At 32.6% G+C, this 26813-nt stretch overlaps 2 protein-coding genes across 6 annotated transcripts in view; both read left to right on the top strand.

The window, feature by feature from the left end:
- LOC113522903 (uncharacterized) overlaps positions 1-14721 on the top strand; it is a 141909-nt gene extending 127188 nt beyond the window's left edge. For 4 of the 5 annotated variants that reach the window (XM_052898667.1, XM_052898668.1, XM_052898669.1 and 1 more), the window contains exons 6-11: positions 101-252; positions 1441-1631; positions 2457-2567; positions 6308-6486; positions 8084-8210; positions 9507-14721. In XM_052898667.1, coding sequence (XP_052754627.1) covers positions 101-252; positions 1441-1631; positions 2457-2567; positions 6308-6486; positions 8084-8210; positions 9507-10723 — 1977 coding nt within the window. In that variant the 3' untranslated portion in view covers positions 10724-14721. The remainder of the gene's footprint in view (positions 1-100; positions 253-1440; positions 1632-2456; positions 2568-6307; positions 6487-8083; positions 8211-9506) is intronic. The other variant, XM_052898671.1, reaches the window with a different exon arrangement.
- Positions 14722-16334: 1613 nt separating this feature from the next.
- LOC113522782 (retinol dehydrogenase 14-like) lies at positions 16335-23231 on the top strand. Its single transcript, XM_026908594.3, has 5 exons — positions 16335-16761; positions 17038-17273; positions 17555-17791; positions 19614-19686; positions 21476-23231. Exons 1-5 carry the CDS (start codon positions 16477-16479, stop codon positions 21653-21655), a joined length of 1011 nt encoding a protein of 336 aa, XP_026764395.2. The 5' UTR covers positions 16335-16476; the 3' UTR covers positions 21656-23231.
- Positions 23232-26813: the final 3582 nt, after the last annotated feature.

Here is a 26813-nt window from a genome sequence, read left to right as displayed (position 1 = left end):
TCATTTGTAAAAAAATATAATTACGTACCACAAATAAAATGTAATTCCATTCCATAAATAAAATGACTCACGATAGTTATTCTTTACGTATTTGTTTCAGACTTCACCCTGTTCATCGACACGTAGCAGCATCCGCGGTACGAGTCCGCTGTGCTCGCCATCTGCCCGTTCGTCATTCAGCGCTCGCCAACCATACCTCGGCTGGCGGAGTCAGGAACGACTGAACAACACCCCACGAACGCCCCATGAAAGGTGAGCTATAAGAGGCATTACTCCTACCACACAAATTATCATCATATTAGTCCATACCGCATATAAAAATAGCTCTTTTCTCTACTACGCCATGATAATCCTGTTGATGATGATATCCATTTTTTCTGGTGGTATCGTTGGCCTATCTATCTGATGATTTGCTTGGAGGTCACTATTCTGACGCCTTCTTTGTGACAAAAATTTCAAGATAAGTAATAATTCCTGCTTTAGGCTAAAAGTCTTTACTCACATGATGATCATTTGCTAATAACTTGCTAGATACAAGTAATGGAACTTCAAAACAAGTAATGCAATATTCAATGATAGGAGGGGGGATTGTTAACAATGGAGTTTGACAGCCCCATTGCTAGCAATATGCCCTATTAGGTCAACCTCCACGTGATTCCCCCTGGAAACCATCGTGAACAATTCTCGTTGAATTCGTTACGATGGGCTAACTGACCTGTTTCATCTTCGTCTATCATCCTTCACTGGTGCCCTATCAGCGTATACCGATAGCGCGGGTGGGGTTACTATTTCATTATCATCTATAAAAAAAAAATGCGATGATAGGCTGAGTTAACTAAAATCAAATCTTTGTTATGTTCATTGTGATTAATTACAGTTAGCAGCAACAGATAAGATTTGCTTGAAAATTAATCATTAAACTATGTTAAAATTGCTTTAAAGAATTGTTGCTAAAAAAGTACAATATTTGGTTTTTGTAAGTAATCGTCCGTCCATAGCAAAATGTTTTCTAAACTTAAATGTAACTGAAGATAGTCTACCTTTCTCACCAGAGAGAGACTTTGTACAAAGGTTTGTTAATTGCTGGGGTACCTCTGTCCCATTCGTGTTTCTACCGTGGAGCAGTTGTGTTTGCATGGCTGTGTTTCGGTTTGAAGGGTGGGATATGGCGTGAATTTACAGGGTACATAGAAATAACACCTGAGTCCTCAAGAATGGCAACGCATGGGGTTATCATGGGCGAAACAGTATACTCTGTTATGTTCATGATATTGCTCATGTCTATAGGCGACGGTTACCATTTTCCATCAGGTAGGCCGTCAGCTTGTTTGTCACTCTAAGTTGTATAAAAAAAAACTTAATCAGAGTTAGTTCTTATTATTTAAATACCAACCTGAATTTACATTGATCATTTAAAACTTTATAACTGTTTTATTCCAGGCTAGCATCTTCCCTACTGCAACAATCGGCATCTTCGAAGGCGTCTGAGGAGATCCAGTCATCGATCAAAGAGGTGACATCAGCGATTGTACATTACGTATCAGGATTGGAACCAGCTAACGGTGACATAGACAGGCAGCCATCACCTCGTTCTAGCCAAAAGTTGTACTGGCTTGAAAGCTCTTTTGTTGGTGAGTAGTTTAGTCAGATTGTCTCTTTATGCAATTTATACAAGTTAACAGATCATCTGATAGACAATCGTTAGTGAACTATAGAAATAAAAATGCCACGGATATTAAGAAATATACTGTGATGGTCGTCATACCATTAGTACGTTGGAGGGAGAGGGATTGTTAGTGATGGGGACCTTATCCCCTTACTAGCAATATACTCTGTCAGGTTGACCTCCATGCAGTTCTCCCTGGAAACCATAGCGATTAATTTTTGTTGAATCCGTCAAAATGGGCTAACAGACCCGGTTTCATCTTCATCTATCGCCATTTACTGGTCCTCGATAGCACAGGCGAGATTACGATTCCATTATCATCCATTAAAACCCAAAATACATTGCTATTGCTGAGAACTAAAGTGCCTCTTACTAGCCTCTCATAAACAAATGCAACATAACATTGCAAGTACTATAAGTTTCGCATTTAGCGATAAAACCGCTCATTGTTTTCTCAGTATGGTAATTTTTTGTAATTATTTGTATCTATAATAAGTTTACTACTGTAAACTTTTGGAAGAAACTATAGAGTATCTATCTACTGCTGCTTGTTAGCAAAAATGCAAGAGCAATAGAGGTAACCAAAGGTAAAATCTGGTAAAATGGTCGCTAAATGATCTTATAGTACTAGTATAAAATTTTCATTACGTATAACAACTGAATGTTTTTATTCTTAAACACATTTCGCTTCATCTTCTTTCAAAACTTGTCTCGAGAATAGAACTAATTTCATTATATCACGATAATTCATTTTTTGCGCAAAATCTTATTAATGAATAAACGTTTACAGGTACGAAACCATTGGAGTCACCGCAAACACCTCTGGTAGTTTCAGACGCGCTACCTCCACCCCACCCACGGCCGCCGTCCTCCCTTCGCCTTGACCATCGCGCGGCGCCCGGTGAGCGAGCGTGACCACACCATGTTGTACATTGACGGTTCAGATATACGAATAACGCAACATTCCCCTCTAATGCAGCTTTGTACGGTAAAATTTAAGTTACATAATGGTGACCATACATGATCAAGATTTTCGTAAAAGTTCCAGCAGATTTGAAATGGCATCCAGTAAACTTGACGATGCATAACAAGTTGATCTTGAATATGTACTACTTCGGGTCTGCTGCAAAGGTGATGGGAAACATGATCGTGTATGATCGTCATTAGTGTAACCACAAAACAAGTCTGAAAATAAACTTAGAGCAGCAATCATGCATTTAACTCCATTATCTGAACTTTCAGTGTTCTATTTGTTAATTTTATGTTACGTTACAATATACTCTGTGCGTTTTGTGCTGTTCTTGTATTTAGTTCTTTGTGAAATGAGCACCAGTTTGTAAACTGCGCGTTCATTTGTGGAATATTTGTGTTAGAGCTTTATAGACTGTTTAAGACTCAGGACCATTGCAATACTATTTGCGAATTATTTTTGTGACAATAAATTATGCACTTTTGTATTGTCAACTTCTATTAATTTATATACAAGTGGTACACTATTTCGCATTGTGGAATTGTACGGCACCAGCTTGTAGTGGCTTACTTTTTTATTTTAAATAGGTTTTATTTTATCACTCGTTCTTTATTTAAACTTTGCGAGTAAACATCACAGACGTGTAGAAAGGATATTATCCTTAATCTATGTACAAATGACAAAAAGTTTATCTTTATAATTAATAAATGTCTGAACTAAAGATAATAATATCATAAACCGTTATTGTCCTGTATACCCGCCAAGTTTAAATTTAGACTCCTTACTAAACAAATATAATTCAATGCATTTTTATTAAGTGGGTTCATTATTCTAATTAATGAATTCATCTAACTGTTGTTAAGTGACTTTACTACAAGTTTATAAACACATTGGTGAATATGGTACCTAAAACGATTCAAATAGTCAATAGATAAGATATTTTTTTGTTTTAGTGATATTGCCATAATTATAATCCATAGCTAATATCCATCAAAATCCAGTTCTTTTTTTTTTTAATAGTATCATCCAATGTACAGAGTTAATTTATTTGTTTTATGTGTTTATTTTTAAATTCTTTAGTTTATAGTTTTATGCTAGTAAACAGTGTTGTAAATAAAATATTATGTTGCTATTATTTTAGGTACTAACTTATGAAATATTTTCATTTGTATTTCATTTCAAATACTTTACGTTTATGTACTTTGCTTTTTATATATTCAGTCATAACAACCAAGCTTTAATAAGTCACAAAGTAATAGCCAACGTCATTGCCTACTTTTATATATATAATATTGAGGCAACAGTTATCAGAACCATAATTTAACGTGGTGGTGAGAAGTGACATTTAAGACTGAAGTCTATAAAAATTCAAGTTCCTTCTACTTAAATCACCTCGTAATTTATGTTAGGGCTTTAGTTAGTCCTTAAGTAAATTACACAGGTTCTGATTAGGTTAGAAAAAAAATTTCGCGTACAAAATTCGCACCGCCGAAATAATAAAGTTTCGAATTCGCGCCACGAATGTTTAGTGTGTTCACATTAAACGTTTAGAAATTTAATGCTTCATAAATTTAACAATAGTTTAATCATATTAATTTATTCAGACACCATTCATCTTTTAGCTCTCTACATTCTTCACAATTTCATATTCCAATTAATAATATTATTTATATAATTATTGTCGTATTATATAGTTATGTATGTTAAAGAATCTCGGTACCTTCCATGTAATTACAAATTGAAGACTCAAATATAAAAAAAGGTCTTCAAATGTACCTACTATTATTCGATCAATGTACGTACGTTAGTTAATGTTTTAGTTATAATTATAATGGTTATTGAATATATTCATTTTTATTTTATGCATTTTGTTTTATTTTTATTTTTGTGGCGTCTTTATTTAGACATTATAACAGTAATCTCTTTTCTACGAGTTTGTTACGTGACTAACGGAAGTAAGTATTCATGTTCTTCATAAATGCATCTACATTTTTTTTCTATCCCCTCTAATATTTTTTTATTTTAAATCTATAATATTTAATCTGTAGCCTGAATTTTTTAAAATAAAATTTTGATTTTAGAACACATAGACTAATAATTGCCCTTATTATTCAAAAACGTGTTTTACTTGCTCGGTGGCCAGTCCTCACACATAAGTCATTCCAATATATTTCAATTTCCTTTGCTTGATTAATATACACCTTTTTAATACTATTTTTGCACCAATAACAACTATTTATCTACTACTGCATAACTTAGAGTTACCCCTTAAAAATATTAATCTTTTGACCACATCTCACCATTGATATAATGAGAAAATTTATACATATAAAAAAAAATATAGTTATGAATGACAACATAGACAAAAAAATAAAATATTTAAAAGGATTTTAATGAAATTGAAATCATCATTTTAAGCATTTCTTTTCAACGAGCGTATTCGAATACTTTTTAAAGAAACGTGTCAAAAAATACACAAATTTAAATGTAACCGTAAGAAACGGGGATGGGTAATATTGTAGCAATATTTATATATAGATCCAATAATGGATATATTAAAGTTCAATTCTAATATATAAAATCAAATCAAGAACTTAATCGGAATTCATTCATTCATTCGACTGATATGTGCGTTATCGAAATGGGCAATTCTGCCACTAATGTCTAGTCTGTCTAAAGGAACCTAATATACAGATATCGGAGTGGTACTGATATTAGCTATGCCTAGTTGGAAACGCTGTGTTAGTCTCAAATTGTTTTTATGGACCTTTGTTTCTTTGGAAAATATATTTAGTTACACTGGTACAGTGATTCTCAACCACTGTGCCGCGGCACTTTTGTGTGCCGCCAAATTTTAAAAGTGTGCCGGCAAATTTTGCAAATATTTAAAATTTTTGTTATAAACTATTTATGCAGTGTGTTGTAGTAAGTAAATAATTTTTATCTTTTTCTTTGTGTGCCGCCAAACTTTGAAATCGTTAAATATGTGCCGCAACAAAAAAAAGGTTGAGAATCACTGCACTGCTAGAATTGTTCCTTAGGCTAACCAATTTCAGTCACGGTGACCACTTCGACTCCGTTATTATGAATTTATCAATCACAATGATCATCGTAAGATACGTCTTATACCTATATATTGTCCAATTATTGACCAATAAAGTTATTAAATAACTTTAAATAAATAAATATCTAATACTTATATCGATTTTTTGTTTTTTCTCCGTGTATGTCTGTGACTACTCAGAGAGCGCTACAGTCTAGTAATATTCTTAATTGTAGGTAAAATAGTTGTCTAGTATATAGAACAATATTACATCGATCTCCGTGGTACAGTCGTGGGCACTTTGGTTTGCATAAATGATGTCCTAAGTTCGATTCTCAAATGAGTCAATTTAGGAAGAAAACTTTTTCTGAATTAGCTCGGAACTGAGTATCCCTACAGTTTTTTTTTACAACATACCTTGTGTTATGAAAAACTAGGCAAATATTAATCCTTGCATGAGGACACAATTACAGTTATTATATGGCACTTATTTTTATTTATTATCGATTTTTTTTTTTGATAAATTGGACAATCCGCGGCATTATTCTCTCAAATTGTGGTCAAAAGATTAACAAAACAAGAATACAATTACTTGCAAAATCTGTTTAGTGACCACGTCTGTTCACAGACTGGCAGGATTCCCAGCGATCTCTGAACCTGGGCATAGCGAGGCCGTCTCCCGGGTCGACCACCCTCGAGGACGTGCTAGACTCATTGTTGGGACTACCGTCTCAGCCAACAAGGATACCTACTCCCCAACCAAGTCCTAGGAAATCGTCGAGTCCATATTACTTAATGGGTGGAAAGGTACTTTCATAAGATTCTTATCGCCTCTTTTCGTCCATTAATATTTTCGACCCAAAATAGCTCAAAAAATTAATGTAATCTGTAAAGTTTAAATTATATAGATAGAGCATCGAGAGTCAAAATCAGGTTTGTTTAAAACGTTAGGCTGACTAGAATTGTCACTTTTTTTTTTAATTAAAACAAAATGCTCTTTCTTCACAGTGTTGTAAGGATTGGATTAAAAATTATCTGTCTACCTGTATGTTTGTTCCGGTATCACGCAAAAACTACCGAGTCAAATTGGCCGCAAGAGAAAAAGTTTAAAAAACTGTACCCCTAAATTAAATTATTTATTTATTACAACCGGCAATATGTTATACATATTAATAACATAGGCATAAGGCTGTACTACATAAAATATCGAATCACTTGACAAAACATTGATCTAGATCGAAAAAAAAAAACATGAATAGATTGTGTCCCACAAAAAAAACCGACTGTAGTATATTCTAAAATATTTGTACCAAAGGTTGGCGATATTGTAAATGAACATCCTACATCTCTCTGTAATGGTGTCCTATATTAAAATGCATTTTCGTTTAAAAGCGTTTTTTAATTACAAGGAAAAGTTATTTAAGCGTGCAAAGCACATCCAATGTCTTACAACATTATACCGACGAGTAACAAAACCAGTTATTTTGGTCTAAAAATAAATTACTGAGCCGATTTTGATACAATTTCTAATGCACTGATCTGTAAATATATCCTTTCAGTATATAAAAAAGATTTTACAACTGACGTAGTTATGAGATAACAACAAACATAAAGGAAAATTACAACTGAATTGAGAACTGCCTGCTTTTTGAAGTCGATCGAAAACAATCTTTTCTTTGACATAGTCGCAGTATGGTACTTATTTCGTCCTTACTATATATAATTATTAAAATATGGAATCTTATCTAAGTAGTATCTAAATATGAATACATTCTTAATATCCGCTTATCATGATATTAGTAAGTATAAATTAATCACGATAAAATGTACCGACAAAACTAATACATGATTCTGAAAGATAGGGATCTATATTGTACATAGGTAATATTATTTAAACGTATATCTATTTAACTTTGAATAACCCTTACTCAATTAGTTATAAATGGATTACGATTATTTTTAATGTACCACCAGAAAATAGTAAAAACGGATTTTTTCTACTTTTTCAACGACTTCCTAAAGAAGTCTTTAATTGATTTTTTTTAAATTAATAACTAGGATCTAATTAGTAAATCCTATTTAAATACCTTACCTTTTATATTCTTATTAAATATTATAAATGTGAAAGTTTGTAAAAATGTTTGGATGGCATTCACCTTTAAACGGCTTAACAGAAAAAATATTTTTTTTTATATATAATACCTAAACATTTTGTGCACGGATAGGTTATACACTAACTTAACAATCAAAATACGTCACAGTCATTCAGATAAAACTGCGAAAAACAGCGAATGTTTTGATTATACTTTAGAAATATACATTATAAATCTATATTCTTTAATGGCGTTACATTTTCTTTTAAAATTAAAAGCGTTCGAAACACATGACGGTATTTTCCTCACAGAGTCCTCGGTACGAACAGCTAGCTAGCAGCGGACACAGTAGCAGCTCCCCAGCGTCCCGTTTCATTGGTACTCCGAGCGAGGGTCGCAGCTCCACCACGGACCCTAGTCCAGACCGCGACCGACCAGGTAGGAACGATATGTAAGTCTCGGCCGTTCCAATTTTTATATTTACCTATCACGACTTTACCTAGCATTGAGTAACTTACGCGTTAACGTTTGTCTCTGTTCGATTTATGAATTTTATTAAATAATAAAATATAGATTATTAAAAAATCTTCTACAAAATAAGGCTTATTGAGGTAAAAGAGTTTCTTAATGATAAAATCTCTAGTCCTGTCCCAATAAAATGTCTATCTCTCTCGCTCCCATTATAATGCCTAAAAGGTACATATGTATCTATTCGTTCTATATTTGCATATGTAGTATGAATCCATAAGACAGGTATGTAATAAATAAATTGTGATTTTTATTCAATTCTTGTTTTAGTCGAGCGACTATAAAAAAGCTTAGTACTTTTCTTTTAATACACAATTTTTTTTTTAATGAACGAAAAGACTTGGGTACTACCATATGCTACTGTATGAAAGCTATAACCTATTTTAGATATTATTTTTTAAATTTTATTAAGACGACAATTTTTTTTTTCGCAGATAATTAATCGCCAGAATCGTGCAATTTCAAATTGAGTTACTAACCAAAGTCGAAATTTGAATCTTGCCGATACTGATTGAATGAATAATTTGAATAATTGACTTACACTCTACCCCATTTGAATTTAAATATTCAAATTAGCAACAATTGAATACTTGTAACTAGAATTTTAATCGCGAAAATACCTATTCATAAATCAAACAAAATCAAACGTTATTTATAGTTACATCAATGTTTTGGAGACATGCACCTCACAATCTCCAAACACACTGAATTCGCACCCAATGACCTACGCTTATCTAATTATGAATTTTTCAAAACTTAAGTACAAATAAATAATTAATCAATCAATTAAATGAGTCATTATCTTTTTGACTATTTTTGTTTGTATTGTTATTTTTCATTGTTTGTGTCAAATATAGATAATTGTGTTTTTATTTTGCATAGGTACAATAACCTATCAGTGTACTACTATTGTATTTATTTTAAGCTTTTTGATAATGTACAGAACAGACAAACATCATAGAACAAAGTTGTAAGTACCTACCTGCCTATTTTTAATATATGTGTAGGTGCTCTCCTACTTGTCGATATTGTCATAGTGGCATGGTCATTCCCCGGAGCATGTTTGTCGAATATGTTAATTTTGATTCTGTACTAAAATGTGTGTAAATATCTAAATTAATAATACACAATGGTCCTGAGTCTTAAAGATGTTAGAAGGCGTAATTAAAAAAATATGTGTAATTAATTTTTTTTTTACTATTTCAGGCAAGGATACAGTTGATAATTCTGCAGCAATGCAGGAATCGAGACGGTCGCGGTCGGCGCAAGGCGAGCACTCCCGTCGCAGGAGTGAACCCTTCGCTCAGCCTAGTGTATCTTTCGACCGTCGTACTAGTCTGGACGCCGCAGCCTTACGCCCCTCCGATTCCCAGTTAACCCACCATGATTCCAAAGTTTCCCTTGCCTCCTTACAGACAGAGAATAGTACAGACGAAGCGTTCGTCAAATGCAAATACCCTAAATGTTCTTCTCGCGCTCCTTTAGCAGACGCGAAAAGGCATTACAAAACCTGTCATAATTGTACAACAATGTACTGCTCAAGAGAATGCAGAAGAGCACATTGGGAGAAACACAGAAAAGTTTGTTTACATTCTCGAGCGAGTGCTCTATGCAGACAAATTATATCCGCGGCCAAGGAGGATGCTGATTCGTTGCATCAAATAAGTACAATAGGCCACAAGGGATATTTGAATTTCGGGAGAGGTGTGGTCAAAATCTTTTTCACGAGTCCCGAGGCAGCGGAAAAGTTTACAACCCACGGCTTCCAGTATTTGACAGAGCCTGAATATTTGAAATGGACATCACTGCAACCCAATGAAATGGGTGTGGAATTATATACTGAAGTAGTAAAGTTATGCAAAGCTTACAACCCGGAAACGAGGGTTATTCTATATGTGGCTGTATGTATTATTAGTGAAGTGCCAACAAAAGGCGCTGTTAAATGGGAAAGGCAAATGGTATCAAGATGTGCCAAGTTGCGACTTAGTAAAACAGTTACGGTCGCTATACAGGAGCAGAATCGTCGCCGACACCGAAGAGACAGCAAAAGTACGCCAGATGACAGGGAAACTTTGATTTTAACATCTAAATTGTGCAACGCAGGGGAAAAGAATGCTGCAACAGCTCACAAGTTTAGGGAAATATGCTTCCACAATATATCGAACGAGCTTGAAAAACGAGGGGTCGCATTGAAAAAGCACTTTCCTGAAGTGTATTCCAGATTGGCGGCGTACGTGGACGGTACGAGTGATAGGTTTATTCCTATGACTATATATCCTAAAGATGTGACTAGTGGGAAGTCTTTTATGTGTGTGATCATGCCAGACAGTGAGGTGGACAGTGTTACGCCTGTAGATGGGAAAGTCGTGACGGTAGACGTGGGCGTGGACAGGTCGAAGCACCAGTTATCAACACCCATGTAAAATATTCGGCGAGCTTGTTATTATCTCAAGAAAAGGACCGAGCAAGGTGTTAATGATCATCACGCTTCTCGAAGTCAACATTTTCATAGACTTATTATTTAAAATTTAACATTCGATTATGAATCTCGTGTGTGGATTGAAGTAATGTTTAATGTGCCCTTAAAATTTTATGATTATTTTAGATGATACTTATGTAAAATTAAGTAAGGATGCATACAGGCCGTGTCTTACATTTTTTTTTTTTCAACTTTTTGGAGAGTCAGGAAAAGCTGAAGGAAATTCAAAGACGTGAAACTTGTAAATGCCTTTAATATTGTTATGTTGGCAACATACTTGTAATAAAGTACTGAAAATTTGACGATATAGAGCTATTACGATAACGTCTTGGTTTTAAAATTTAATAATGGATAGTACAAGAAGCAAGATTATAATTTTTTTCAAAATAATTATGGTGCAGGAGAAATGTTAAGTAGATACTCCAAGTTTGCAAAACGTGTCCTACTTTATTGCTTAATAAAATACCTAATTGTTTTCTTCTTTAATATAAATGTGCACTTATTTTACATAATTTAAGAAAATTATACATTGTTGTGTGTACAAGCGTGTTAATAAGTAAATTTTTTGTATTTATGTATACTGAGCATTTATCTTAGTTATCTAGAACTTGTTTCTGCGATTTGACAATAGTTTTTATTAAATGAAATGTATATTTATTGCAAAGCCGATTTATGGCACTGTAAGAAAAATATTTATTAACTTTTTTTTAATGGTAATAGAGAACGAGTATACTTTTATTGTTCAAAAAAAATAATTTTTTATACAAAAATGTAAGCTTATAAATGCATGCGAGCGAATAGTGAGATGTAGGTACTTACTTAAAATATTTCTAACATTTTGTCTTTAGATAGAAGATTTAATACATATTATGAGAATGGAATAAAAATTGAAGCAGAACTTATTAAGAGAGACGAAACTACAAACTGTAGATCATAAACATCTAGATAGAGTATCTCCCTACGATTGCTTGGATAAAATCAACCTTTTTTTAAATGGTAAAATAATAAAAACCTTTATTTTATTTATTTACAGTTTTAATATAATCAATGTTATACTTTTTTTTATAAATACTGACAAGAAATTCGTCGTTATGTTATACTAAATGACAGCATATCGCGTCAACTAAAAATTTTCAATTGTAATAATTATTTGACTGTTTTTTTGGTCATTTTTAACGGTCGAGACTCCATCTAGATGAATGCAACTGCATTGCGCAAAGATGCTTTTAAAATACATAGTTGTTTTTTTTTATATTGAGAATTATATGAGGCAAATGCAATTAACCCAGAGAATAAAATAAAAAATAGTATTATAAAATGATTAATTTACTTTTTCAGTACTTGTTTAAATGTCAATATTTTTATTTGAATGCACAATTAAAATAACAGGTTTAAACTAAAAGTTACATCATAGATGTATTTAGAGGAAGGGGGAGGCAGGTGACTAGTGCCCATCCCATCCCAAACAAGACTGGTGCCATCTCAGAATGCTAACGAAGCTTTACCAAGAGCTAAAGGTTCATTTACGCCTTTTTTAAGGGGCCAGGCTAGAGAAAATTACAGTACAATATCAGATACAATAAAGCTATGGTTTACTAGTGTGGGTGGTTATATCAAGCCGGCAGGTACCTACTTTGGAAAATAGAACTGTTTTATCTTCTCAAGTATTCGATATAAAATGTATATCATTAATATCGTTTAAAAGGAATATTCAAACAATGAAATAAAACTAAAATGTTTCAAGGAAACATGGGACAAAGAAAATTAAACTTTTGTAACCATCTTTACAGCTGAAAGGCTTGAAAATTTTTTACTTTTTTTTTAAGATAATCAGTGACGAACTAAGCCTGTCAGTGGCCCGGGGCAGCAAAGCTAAATGAAGCCCCCAGTTTAAGAAGTTGATATAATTTTACAAACTTTTTATTCAGTTCACATTTGTTTGTGTGTTAATGGTTGCTTAGTTAAAATCTTGCAAGTGAAATTTACATAGGACTTAAATAAACATACATAGAAAATGGATTTAGATGAAGAAAATGAAAGCGTTTGGAGACCCCCTTAGGACCAGTGTCTCGGGGCAGGCTGCCACTTCCGCCTCCTCCTTTAATCCGCCACTGAAGATAATGTTCAGTTTCCTTAGCAGAACACTTCTTTTGTTTAATTTTGTTCATTTGATTTTTTGTTTTTCGGAAAAATACTTAAGAGGTCAAAAGACATAACCGGTAATTTAGTTTTATTTATTGCGACAACAGCATTTTTTTTCTAAATCAAGTTCTGAGCCCTAGATATTTGTTACCTGGCTTGTGATTGGGACTTATATAATTTATCTAACACGAAGTACTTAGTCGCAAAAAAATTTAAATAAAAGCGATTCCATACACAATTGTTATATCGAAACGATAAAATTGTATCTACAATATCTTACGGTAAATTATAAAAGCGCTAAATAATACAGGGTTTCCTAGTATATTTTATGTTTTTTCTTTTTTATTATCTCGCCTTTGTTAGTCTTTTCTAGATTTTTCTAGTTAGAGAACGAGAAAATTGATATAATTGTATAGCACTTATTTATTATTATTATAAAATAATGCCAAATCAATTAATTATGAAAAAACAAAACACGTCAGTACCTTAGACAGAAGATCTTTTTGGAACGTTGTTAAAAATTGTGAGGAGGCGCAGATACCTTTTTAATATAAGTAGGTACGTTTGCTTACATTCCGTAAAATATAAGAAATTATTATCTTATTACCTTTTTAAATATACCTACGTCTGTTACAAATATATATGTGTGACTGCGTTTTAAATGAAACTATTTAATTTCCATACATTCCATTCGTAAGGTTGTTAAGCAAGGCACAAAAATGAGTTACTGTTAAAACTTTAAAGTGCCAATGATGTTACAGCGTAAGAAACATTTCAAGGTAAAATAATGCATATAGGTATCCATTATAAATACCTACTTATGATAAATCTGTCAAAAACATGAATAGGTATCATATGCATAATTACGTCGTATTAGAATAGGTACATTGTGTTATAAATCATAATGATTATTAATTTATTTTCACTGTATTTCAATATGATATAATTACACCCGGATTCATATCCGGATAAGAATATACAGTAATCTATTGACTTTTGTACCTACAGAGTGGATTTGGCTACTTCTGTATGGACAAGTGGCGTCTTATCAGAACTGGTTTAATACTGTACAAACCTCTACATTATTACTACCACATTGTACTATATATTTGTATAATTTTCGACTCAAATATCTCAGCTCGGTGTTATAGTTTCCATAAAAAAATTGATCTTTTTTTAACTGAACTTTCAAATTATTTCTGTATAATAATAATAATTTATAATAATAATATTTCCCTTTCAATTAAAAACGACGCCATCTTTAACATACCTCTATAAACTGTTTAATACATTGCTGTATTATTCTTAGATTGTTGATCATTTTGATATTTAGGTAGATATAATTTGTGAATCCTATGAAATTAATTTTAATACCTGCCTACGAGATAATGAAACATTTTTTAATCTCATAACGATCCATGGATACACATACTACCTATGTACTAGGTGCCTATATTTCTGTATTTTTATTTACTATAAATATTCAGTACTATGTCTATTTTATATTATTTAATAAAAAGAAAATAAATGTAAATATTTATTATTTGTTGATGCAATCATTCCATTAAATATAAATAAATGTACATTAATTTTAATTTTTAAAATTTTGGACTTATCTACTACATTTACCTACTATAAAATATTAAACCTAATTGTAAACGCCTCATATAAAAAAGAAAATATTTCATACATAATTATATTCATAATGTTGCCATATCAATTGTTTTTCATAGTCTGGAATACAGATTTTATATCTAGTTGTCCCTATATGTATTTCAAATAAACGGCCCAGCTAATTAACATTGTATTTATTTAATTTCCCTCGTCTTTATTTTATGCTATTTTGAAAAAGAGAGATTTCTTCATTCGTCTAATCAACATTGTTTTGGTTAAGTATGTTTATCTGCGTTTCGTCACCACTAGAAAGCCGATTTCGATTAATCAATCGATAATATCGATTCAATCAATATTGATTGTTGTTTTGGCGATTATGTATAATAAAACTAGTTTTTACTCACGACTTCGTCTGGTGAACGAGACATACATTGACAGACAAAAAGCAAAGTGACTTATGTCCTTTTTGATCCCAAATAGATAGGTGGGGTAACAGCAAGAAATTATATACTTCAATGATATAGGATGAAGTGAAATCAGTTAGCCCATCGTGAATTCTAAAAATTTTTTTGATGGGTGAAAATGGTATAGTAACCCCACTTGCGCTAATGGGATACGCTGGCGGAGCACCAGTGAAGGGTGATAGATGAGAATGAAAACAGGCCAGTCAGCCCATCATGATAAATTCATCAGGAATTAACCATGATAGTTTTCAGGGAGAACCGCGAGGAGGTCGACTTGGTTGGGTATACTGCTAGTAATGGGATTCTCAGTCTCCATTACTAACAATCTCTTTCCCCCCTCTAAAAGAGATTATTAAAGGCCTAAAAATTTACCTGAAAATAAAAAAGTTTTTATAATACAAGGGGTAAATGAGCATGCGGCTCACCTGATGGTAAGTGACTACCGCCGCCCATGAGCACCCGCAACACCAAAGGAATTGCAGATCTTTTAAAAAGAATATGCTCTATTCTCGAATCATTTAGTAGAATTACTTCTGTTTTTAAATTTAGAAATAAATTAACTCAACGTAAGTGGAACATAAATTTTACATCTATAAGTCGACGTAGAGTCTGTTATCTAGAGTAGATGATTGCCTTAATCTTGATAAGTAAAGTTATCTGTAAGTAGATCCTACTAGGATTTATGAAGACACTAGACAACTTAGTATTAATTACTACTGGTATTAATACTGATTAGATATATGATTCATTTAAAAGATAAATAACTATAATAAAACTAAACCTTGACATAAAATCTGGTATCTTTAAATTATTACAAGTTTTTATGATTGTAAAAATTAACTACGATGGTTTCTAGACAGATCGGGTCCAGATCTCACAGGTTGATATATTACTAACAATGGCCCTGCTAACCTCTATTATAAACATTCGTCTTCCTCCCCTATCTATATAGTTTTTAATGAATGATAATGGAATAGCAACCTCGTCAGCGCTAACGGTATACAATGGCGGGCCATCAATAAGAGACAATTGATTTGATAGGGTATCTTGCTAGTATCCCTTGGAAACCATCATGCTGAATTCCAGGTGTATTCATTACGATGGGCTAACTAACCTGCCTTTTCATTCTCACCTATCAACCTTCACTGGTGCCTTGCTAGTGTATATCGTTAACGCAGGCGACGTTACCATTCCATTATCATCCATAAACTATATTCGGGAGTTTTACAAATTTTGAGTCACCTACAAATATAATTTTTAATCTATACTAGTGCTTAATGTCAGTCGTGACATAAAATTGATATGACAACTGACACCTACAGACAAATCTGACGTCTGACTTTTGCATTCTATATGCATAAATCTCTATCTTCGCACGTCTCATGCTTTTAGTTTGTTTATCGTACAATTAATACGAAAGTTTTTTTACATTAATATTTTCTGAAAAAATATTAAAACATCAAATAATATTAGTACAATGGTGGCGGCGTCAGTTCTCTATGCAGCTGTGCCAGTTTCGGTTATAGTGGCATTAGGTTTATTGCGTAAATGGAGGTCAAGAAAGTGGGGGAAGTGTGCGAGTAATACTTGTTTGCGGGGTAAAACGTTCCTAATTACTGGTGCCAATAGTGGTATAGGATTGGAAACAGCCAGAGCCCTAGTAACTAGAAAGGCCCGAGTGATATTTGCTTGTCGTGATATCGCGAAAGCTAAAGCGGCGGTTGCTGAAATTAGAAAGAAGCAGCCAACCGGGGGTGAATTGGTAACTACATTCATATTATAATGTACACTAGTATGTTTAATCGCCTTGTTATTTCAGTATATTGAGTCAGAAATTGAAGAATATTAAAGTGTTAAATTTGTGATAATCAGATGATGTCTGAGAAAATGTTTTTTATTTGACAGATTGATTTTATTTTGATTATTTTTAGACTGCACTGAAAAATTTATTAATTATATTATTTATTCCTGTTTTATATATTCCTGTATGAAAGCATGCACTAATAAATTAAACATTTCTATTTTTTTTTTATTACAGATCCCTATGCACTTAGATCTAGAATCACTGGACTCCATTGAGAAATTTGTAGAAGTAGTAAAGGCGGGCTTCCACAAAATAGACGTTCTAATTAATAATGCCGGTGTATATGTGCCATTAAATCAAGATCTAAAAACTAAAGATGGATTTGAGATACACTTTGGAGTGAATTACCTGGGACATTTTCATTTGACAAATTTATTATTAGACCACCTGAAAAGAGCTACACCAAGCAGGTAATTTGTTAAGCATAATTTTGTTGTACATAAAGTATTTAATTATATATTATCAAAGATTTATTGAGTTATATTAAATAGTTTTTCATATTATTTTATCTTTAAAATTTCTTAATAAATTTTCTATCATTAAAATCTGAAATTTTAATAAGAATCTTATTATAAGATTAACATTTAAAAAATTATTCAAAAATATTATAAATTGTTTAATTTCTTTTATAGTTAATTCAGATGCTATGCTGTTATTACTTTTAAAATATATGTAATATTTTTATCAACAGAATAGTCATTGTATCGTCGACACTCCACGAGAGAGGTCAAATCAACTTTGCGGATCTGAATCTAAAGGCAGAGATCGAGCACGCAAAGAGAGGGAAGAGTGGTCGTCATAACCCTGGCTACTGTAACTCTAAATTAATGAATTGCTACCATATGAAAGCGTTGACAGAACGGCTCAGTGGAAGTGGAATTGATGTGAGTGCTTGCTGTCCGGGATTCTGTTCTACAGGCCTGTTCAGGTAATTATTGAAGCATATATAGTAGTTATTGTTCTATATAACTAGAATGGCAATCAACCTTACAGACCACTTAATGGAAATTTATTTTCAACTTCACCTCTATGAGCAACATTTATTTTAAAAGTGTCACATACTTTAATGTTATGCCCATACTAATCCCTAATGCATTTTCTTTTTTTGAGGAGTTAAGCAAATTGAAAAATTTTACTGCTTTAACTCTTCCTGTTCCATGGGTGTTGTAATAGGCGACTAAGGGAGCTTAGTGGCCTAGGGGTGGACAGCGGCGTCCCTCTTAAAGCATCACCAAAGCCTAACTGGGACTGTCAACCCCCCTGCCAGGGGGGAAAGGGATTGTTAGTAATGGAGACTGAGAATCTCATTGCTAGTAATATACCCAACCAGGTCGACCTCCTCGCAGTTCTTCCTGGAAACTACCATGGTTAATTCCTGATGAATTCATCATGATGGGCTAACTGGCCTGTTTTCATTCTCATCTATCACCCTTCACTGGTGCTCTGCCAGGGTATCCCGTTAGCGCAGGCGGGGTTACCATACCATTTTCACCCATCGAAAACCCCCCTGCCAAGCTAGCAACTACTGTCAAAACCGCCCAATAGAGGGAGGCATATGTTCAGCAGTGGACAGATAATGGCTGAGATAATGATGATGATGAACCCTTTAAACTAAAATTGCTGCATGGCGATGCAGATGCACATGCATAGTAGAATACATGCACTTCATTGGTGAAATATGAGTTGGACAGAGATATACCTCAGTCACATTCCATGTTTCTGCTGTAGACAATTTTTGTACAAAGAACACCTATATTGTTAGATAGATCTAGACTTATGTCGACTATAAATAGTCAACATAGAATTTATATGTAGCTATCTATATGCTTGTTTATGTATATTCCAAACATCACTACATCTATATGTAGTGATGTTTGCAGTGTTTGTTTATAAATTTGTACTTATATGTATTATTATTATTGAAGCATTATGATGAAATTATAATAAGCTAATTATTGATCTGACCTTAGCAGACTAGGTAAACATTATGCATGGCAGTACAGCTATATTGATTTAAATTATTGTTTCATTTCCAATTTATGACAAATTAAAAAAAAATCTGTTTCAAAGAATTCTTAAAACAGTGATCTCATAAATAATATTTCTTTCATTCGAGATCTCACTTTAGAGTTGTATGAAAGTAGTTCTGATGTGCAACATCTGTATTCCAATCATAATGTAATCAAACAAAACCTTATTCCCTTTTTGTAAAGTTTCATCATCACATCAGCCATCAACTGTCCACTGCTGAAGTTAGGCTTCCCCCATAAGGAGGAGTTTTGCCAATAGTTGCCACCCTTGGCAGGCGGGTTAGTAACTGTAGTTAGTTATTGGTGATGTTTTAAGAGGGACACTGTTGCCCATCCCTCGTCAATTAAGTTCCCTTAGTCACCTCTCACCACACCCACGGAATAGGAAGGGTTGAGCCATTTTATACCAGGACTACATAGCAAAGTTTAATGGATTATTATTATTATTATATATTATTAATCTTGTGCTATGATTATGATCTGTGTGAAATCTGATGAAGTTAGATAAAATTGCATTGTTGATAACAAAACTTTATCAAGTAGCTACCTGATAGCCTTAAGGCTTCTATAAACGAGTGAATTATATATTTTTTTCTGTTCATAAAATAGTAAAAAAATCTTTGCATTTATAATCACAAATCTGTAGTAAGATGTTTATTCTCCGTAGAAAGTTTGTAGTCTGTGCACATTGTAACTGATTTTGTTTTTTGTTCCAAACAGAAATGCTATCAGATGGTATCACTACATTCTAATGGCTCCAGTTTACCTGTTATTTATGAGATCTGCGAAACAAGTAAGTTCTTTCTCGACATACATTCTATATGATAAATATATGTAAATCCACCCATTCAATGTCCATTATAAAAATAAGCACTGATGTACTTCTTAGATTGCCACAAAGAATGGTCCTACATCCTTAAGGACGTTATCTAGACAAGTAATATGTATCGATAAGTATCGATAGATATGTTTTTATTAAAGCACATAAGTGAAAGAACAAGTCGCCGAACATTGCCGTCTCGCTCTACTTTATGTACACTGCAGCGATAACGTATCAATAGACAAATTCAATAACCTTTTGCCATTAAAGAACCTTTCTTCTCCATTGGTTGTTGGTTCTTCGAATTATGTAGGTATATTTTTTTAATGGTCAATAATGAAATGATAAGTAACGTTATACGTTGGGGGGGGGGGGACAGAAATGAGGGATGATAAATGAGAATAAAATGGCAGATCATATAGTCCGTCGTGATGAATACATCCGGAATTCAGCACGATCCTTTCCAGGGTGACCACGAGACGGTCGACCTTATAGTCCGTATTACTAACAGTCCCTTCCCTCCCTATGTGTATATATTAGTATGCTTATACTTCAGACTGTATTGTATTAGTTTTTCCTAAATATTATTTCTTTTGGTTCCTACATTAATATCTTAATTTTAGTTTCCTTTACAAAGTGAATCTCTAAATTGTCTATAGCTCGCGAAGCAGCAGTCGACACTGGCAATACACAAACAAGTCTTTGTACATTGAGGATTACGTATGGATTTTTTTTCTGACAGGGCAGGGTTACTATTCCATTGTCATTTATTACAAAAAAAAAACTGTTTTTATTATGGATTAATTACTTAAGTACAAGCCATGTTTATATTCATAGAATAAAGAGGAAAGATTTGATTGTACGTTTGATAAACTTAAAAATTACTCAACTGATTTTAAAAATTCTTTCACTTATAGAAAGCTACATTATTAGCGAATAACATAGACTATATATTATTTTCAAAAATTCTACCTTAGGTGCAAAGTTAGGTCGCTAGTGACCAATAATTTAAGTAGGTATGATGCACAGTGACCCTTAGATCAACTTTGTTTTGTTTCAAAATTGATTGACATTAACGATAACCGCGCACATTGTTTTCTTAAATTTTGTTCTGTAATTTTATTTTTAATCTATGTAATCTATATAAATGTAGAAAACAAAATAAGGGTATCTTATCGTACTTAATCTAGCCGATATTGATTTCAACAATGATTTTGATATTAATGACTACGTATTTTGTATAGAATGTATGTATGTATGTAATACTACAATCTACATCCTATAAAAACTTCACATGTTGACTATCTATTTGACTTATTTAAGATTATTTTCCAAATTGCTGGCGAAATGAAAGAGGCGTTTATTCGCTCTTCAACCTATCTTTGCTTTTATAGCTGACGCTGAAGATCCTGTATAGATACCCACTCCGGGGTGAAAAGGATTGTTAGCAATAGAGTTCAATGGAATTACGCTATATCTTATTTATCAAATTAGAGCAAACAATATTCATTTTTTGCAACTATGTTAAATTTCATTAAAATTGGTTGATCAGTTTTAAAAATTAGGTGAATATACCATAACACGAGAATTTTATTTAATTTCCACTTTTATCACTATATATTAAATTATATTGTATTTAAAAATATATTTTTATAAATAAGTTAGTACTTATTGTACAATGTACACTTAACGGGACTAGATGGCGTTGTGTTTGTGAAAAAGTAAATGGAAAACAATAAAGCTTTCGTTTCGTTCTTTACAGGGAGCGGAAACAGTAGTGTACTGTGCTAGTGAATACAGCATCGAAGGTGTATCTGGCAGGTTCTACAGAGACTGTGCTGAGTATGAATCGAATTACTCATTTGATAAAGAAGTGGAAACAAAACTCTGGAATATCTCCGAGGAGTTGGTGAAAGCAAGAAAACCAATCCCGATTGCATAAAAATTCATTTATAGACAGGTTTGGTGTTTAAAAGGCATGGGTAAAGTCGCTTTTGCGCTATATTGAATCGTCACTATATATTGGTTTTCAGTATCTAATGTAACTATATATTGGTAGTGTAAATTACTCTAAATCCAAAGTAGTATCAGATGGTAATATTATTTTCAACATTTCGATTTTTATTTATTGTATTTTACATATATGTTAATAGTCAGTAAATGTATTGTCTAATATGTATAAATACATTTTAATATATTTCAACCCATATTTATGTACTTAATTTAGCTCTAAATAAATAGTGATTGTGTAATTTTTTCTCAGCCTTATATACTTATTATTTTAGTTGGCACAAGTAAGTTACTGGGAAAAAAAATCTGTTTCGGAATAAAAAATAATTGCCTATCGTTCAATATATATTCATTAGATATTGGACCAATATATAGGTATAGTAACTGTATACTACATGTGTCGCCCATGCTTTGTGTTTAACTTCCTAAAGCCACTAGTGCCATCTTTAGTCTACTGGGATCTTAATACTGTTTAGGGATTTATGTATGTCATAATCATATTCCTTTAGTGTAAATATCTTATGTATAAGTATGTACAGACATAATTGTTTGTAGGTATAGATAATATAATATGTATAAAGAAATACAATTGGATATTTTTATCATCTCAATGTTGATTTTTTTTGTTTTGTTTTGACATTGATAATAAGCGTAAGCATTAATGTAATTAAAGAATTGGCCATTTTCTACATTTAATTTACAAACATAAATAATTAATCCAAAATTTCTAAATTAATAATTTCTTTGCTAACTTATCAAATTAGTTATAAACAAACGTGCCAATTGTCTATGGAAAATAATTGTTATTACAAAAACAGGAAAAGGACAACTTAATCGCGATTATTGTACGAAACGAGGTACAAAATATAAAAAGTTTACATTATGGAGTTTTGAATTTATTTACCTGCATTTGGAAATATTAAAATATTTACTTTTATAATATTTTAATACCCAAATAGCTAAGTGATGTCAGTTTCAATCTCGTCTGATTTAGCGGTCAATATTTCAATTTAATATTATGTTATAAAGATTCGTTCAGTTGTTTTTTTTGTCCTTTTTATATGAGACTAGGTTGCTATGTTAGATATTCAATTCAATTCAATCATTTATTGCTATTTCATGTTGTAACAATAGAAGGTCTTAAGTTATTAAAAGTAAAGAATCAACATGAACCCTTGAAGGGCGCTGCAATCGCATTAATAAATATTTATGAATAGATATTTATTTAGTCACTTACCATCAGGTGAGACGCATGCTCGTTTGTTTGTAAAAATAAAATATTAAATATATATGTCCTCTTATATATAAAATGTATCATAGAAATCGCATTCCTGGAACTATATTACACAGGAATTAATACTGAATATGTATATGTAGATATACTATATAGAGACTGGTTATATATTTATAATGATCTGTACATATCCAAGGTTAGGTAATTGTAGTGATATTTTCCAAAGATGTAATTTTCTACACCTGTTATTATTTATTAAATTTGTGGGTATGAATATTAGTATTTTTATTTCTAACTTAGTAATTGAGACTGAGAATTCTATTGCTAGCAATGGTCAACTAGGTCGACCTTCTAGCGGTTCTCCCTGGAAACTATCATGGTTAATTCCTGATGAATTCATTATGATAGGCTAACTGGCCTGTTTTCATTCTCATCTATCACCCTTCACTGGTGCTCCGCCAGCGTATCCCGTTAGCGCAGGCGGCGTTACCATACCATTTTCACCCATCAAAAAAAAACCTTAACACTAGAAAAATAATTAAAAATTGTGTCCTACAAAAAACTACTTGGATTGTAACAAAACCAAAACCAATTAATTAGATCTAACAACTGAAGTACTAAACTAATTTTGAATAAACTTCAATGGATCTGTAAGTATAAGTATTCAGATAAGAAAAAAAAAAAACAATTTTTCAAATCAGATTACAATTGACGGAGTTATAAGGTAACAAAATAATATATTACAATTGAATTGAGAACCTCCTGTTTTGAAGTCGGTTGAAAAATTAAACACAATGCATTTAACAAACCTTTATTTACGTCAATATTGTAAAAATATTAAGCATTTACAATTAATATTTAATTTCATATTTATTACAAGACAGAATGAATTTCACATGAATTATAATTTTCTAGAACAGTTTTATGAGTAAAATATAAGGCGCTGATCTAAGTTAGTTACTGTCTAATACTCTCAGATCGTTTCCTTTTTAATATTGTAAATGATAATTCTGTTTCGTGTTTTCATAAATACTTCAATTTAAATCCAGAGGTAGTTTTGTATATAAACTAAAATTATAACTTGACATAATGAAATCAAATAAAAAAAACCTCTACATAATACCTACTAGTCTGTTATCAGAGATGATATTGCATTTCACCGTTATGTGAATATTTTTGCGTAATTTTCAAAAAAATAATATTGTTCCAAAAAAATTCTTTTAATTGTGGCAAATCCAGTTGTTTTATTTTAAAAAAAATAAAAGTAGATTGCTTTGGTACCTCAGTCCCATTCGTGTTTCTACCGTGAAGCAGTTGTGTTTGCATGGCTGCGTTTCGGTTTGAAGGGTGGGATATGGCGTGAATTTACTGGGTACAGAGGAATAACACCTGAGTCCTCAGGAATGGCAACGCATGGGGGTGGGTATCATGAGCGAAACAGTATACTCTGTTATGTCCATGGTACTGCTCATGCCTATATGCGACGGTTATCACTTTACATCAGGTGGGCCGTCAGCTTGTTTGCCATTCTAAGTTGTAAAAAAAAACCAAACTACTACACCCGTTTTAATGAAAATTTCTATGGAATTAATCTGTATACCTTTTCAGAGTTCTTTTATGTGGTAACAAAAAAAAAAAAAAAAATACAGCTGAATCGAGAAACTCCTTTCTGGAATCGTTTAAAAGTAATTACATTCATCAATACATTTTTAAAATTCTTGTAGTCGCGCATAGTGGACCTTGGATTTCGTACTTATGTAAATACAAACATACTACCTACTTATTGAAGGCATGAAATGATTAAATAGTCAATAATAGGTAGGTACATTGTTTTAAGTTTTTGAGAAACCTTCAAATATAAAAAAATTATGTGGCACTAGCTGTTTTTCGCAGCTTTGCCCGCGTGAGTCAGTATATATACGAGTAGTAACTTGTGTTTCGTTAGGATATAACCTACCCGTGTACCAAATTTCATTCGAATCCAGTCTAGCCATTAAATCGTGATTGAGAAACCAACATCCGAACGTAATTACAAACTTTCACATTTATAATATTAATATAAATATATTAAGAGTAGTTTATAATTACTCCTCTCCATCCAAAGGTAGGTTGTCTGGAAGAGATCGCCCATTGTTTTCTCATTGTGATTATTTCTTGTAATTGTTTATATTTATAACAAGTTTACTATTTTAATCTTTCGGAGGAAACATAGAGTAGCTACCTATCTATATATAATTACATAATCGACCATTTAGATACGACTCCACTAAACAAACGGCAAATGAATCAATAGATGTTTCCTATAGTATAGGCATTACAAGAGCTTACATTACAAGCTTTCTTATCAATTTAATGTACTTTTTAAGCATAATTTAAAAAAAAATTGCATTTTGCATTCCTTCTCTATATAGTTTAAGTGTGCCAAATTTGATACTCTACCGTCCGCGCAATTTTCGTAAAAAGGGGTATAAAATTTTTGCTTCACGTATTAATATATCGTCATAGTCGTAGAATACTGACGGATCTGATAAATATTACATATATAGATCCGTCAGTATTCTACGACTATGACGATATAGATTATAATTTTAGTTTATGATGGTCCATAAAATAGTAATTTCGCGAATATATCAAAATAAAACATAGATTGAGAGTTAATTTTAGAGGAATGGCAATTCAGAATCGATACCAGTGTGAAACAAAAATATAGAACTGAAGTCCTTGTTCTTATTTATGAAATAATAATCTATCGCTTTACGCAATCGCTAACGCTTATCTTATGCGTAGTTACAATAACTTCTTCATAATCATACCTACATCAGATAAATAATTATAAACTGAGAGCAATATTTGGTGTTGCGTAATCGAATTTCAGTTACCATGCGTATAAAAATTAATATTTTTTATTTTAATTATTTATGTCGAGTTTACTCGTGTATTTTTATTCGGGGATACTCGACTTATGGATATGTACGGATGATAATGGAACGGTAACCACGACTGCGCTTTCGGTACACACTGGCGGAGCACTAGTGAGGGGAAGCAGGTCAATTGGCCCATTTTGACGTATCAATAAGAAATTAATCACGATGTATTCCAGGAGGAACTGCGTGGAGGTTGACCTGATAATGTATATTGCTAGCAATGGAATTGCTTATCTCCATTACTTACAAAACCCCCCCAACCCCCGTCCACCCCGAAGTTCACGGTAGTGGCGAGCAGCAATACTATAATTATTCATATGTTAAACGTGTTTTTTTTTAATTGACGACCTTGGTGCCTTAACAGTTTAACATACTGCTTTACCTATTGATCATTATGGACTCGATCACTGCGCTATTCTTATTTAATGGGATGGAAATACTATGACAACCACACTTGTATACACTGGCGGGGCACCAGTGACGTATGATAGATGCAGGCATGTCAGAAGACGACAGAACTGGTTTGAGGATTATAGCCATTTTTAATGAAATGAAAATTCATCAAATTCACATGTTAAACCGGGGAACCCATCGTGGTAAATTCCTTCCTTCACGACGGACCTGTCTTCATCTTCACTTGTCGTCAGTCATTGGTAGCCTGCAAGTATATATTGATAGCGTAGCCGGGGTTACCATTCCATCTTCATCCCATAATTCTTAATTCGGATTATAAATGTGAAAGTGAGTTTTTTTTTTTTTAATTCATGGTTAATGGAATGGTAACCCCGCCTGCGCTAACTGGATACCCTGGCGGGACATCAGTGAGGGATGATAGGTGAATAATGAAAAAAGCAGGTCAGTCAGCCCATCGTGACGAATTCAATGATAAATTAGTCACGATGGTTTCCAGGCGGAACCGCGTGGAGGTCGAC

This window comes from Galleria mellonella, unplaced genomic scaffold, assembly GCF_026898425.1.
Source record: "Galleria mellonella isolate WM207_F2 unplaced genomic scaffold, CSIRO_AGI_GalMel_v1 utg515, whole genome shotgun sequence".
Classification (NCBI taxonomy): Eukaryota; Metazoa; Arthropoda; class Insecta; order Lepidoptera; family Pyralidae; genus Galleria; species Galleria mellonella.
This window is presented reverse-complemented; position numbering and strand designations above follow the sequence as displayed.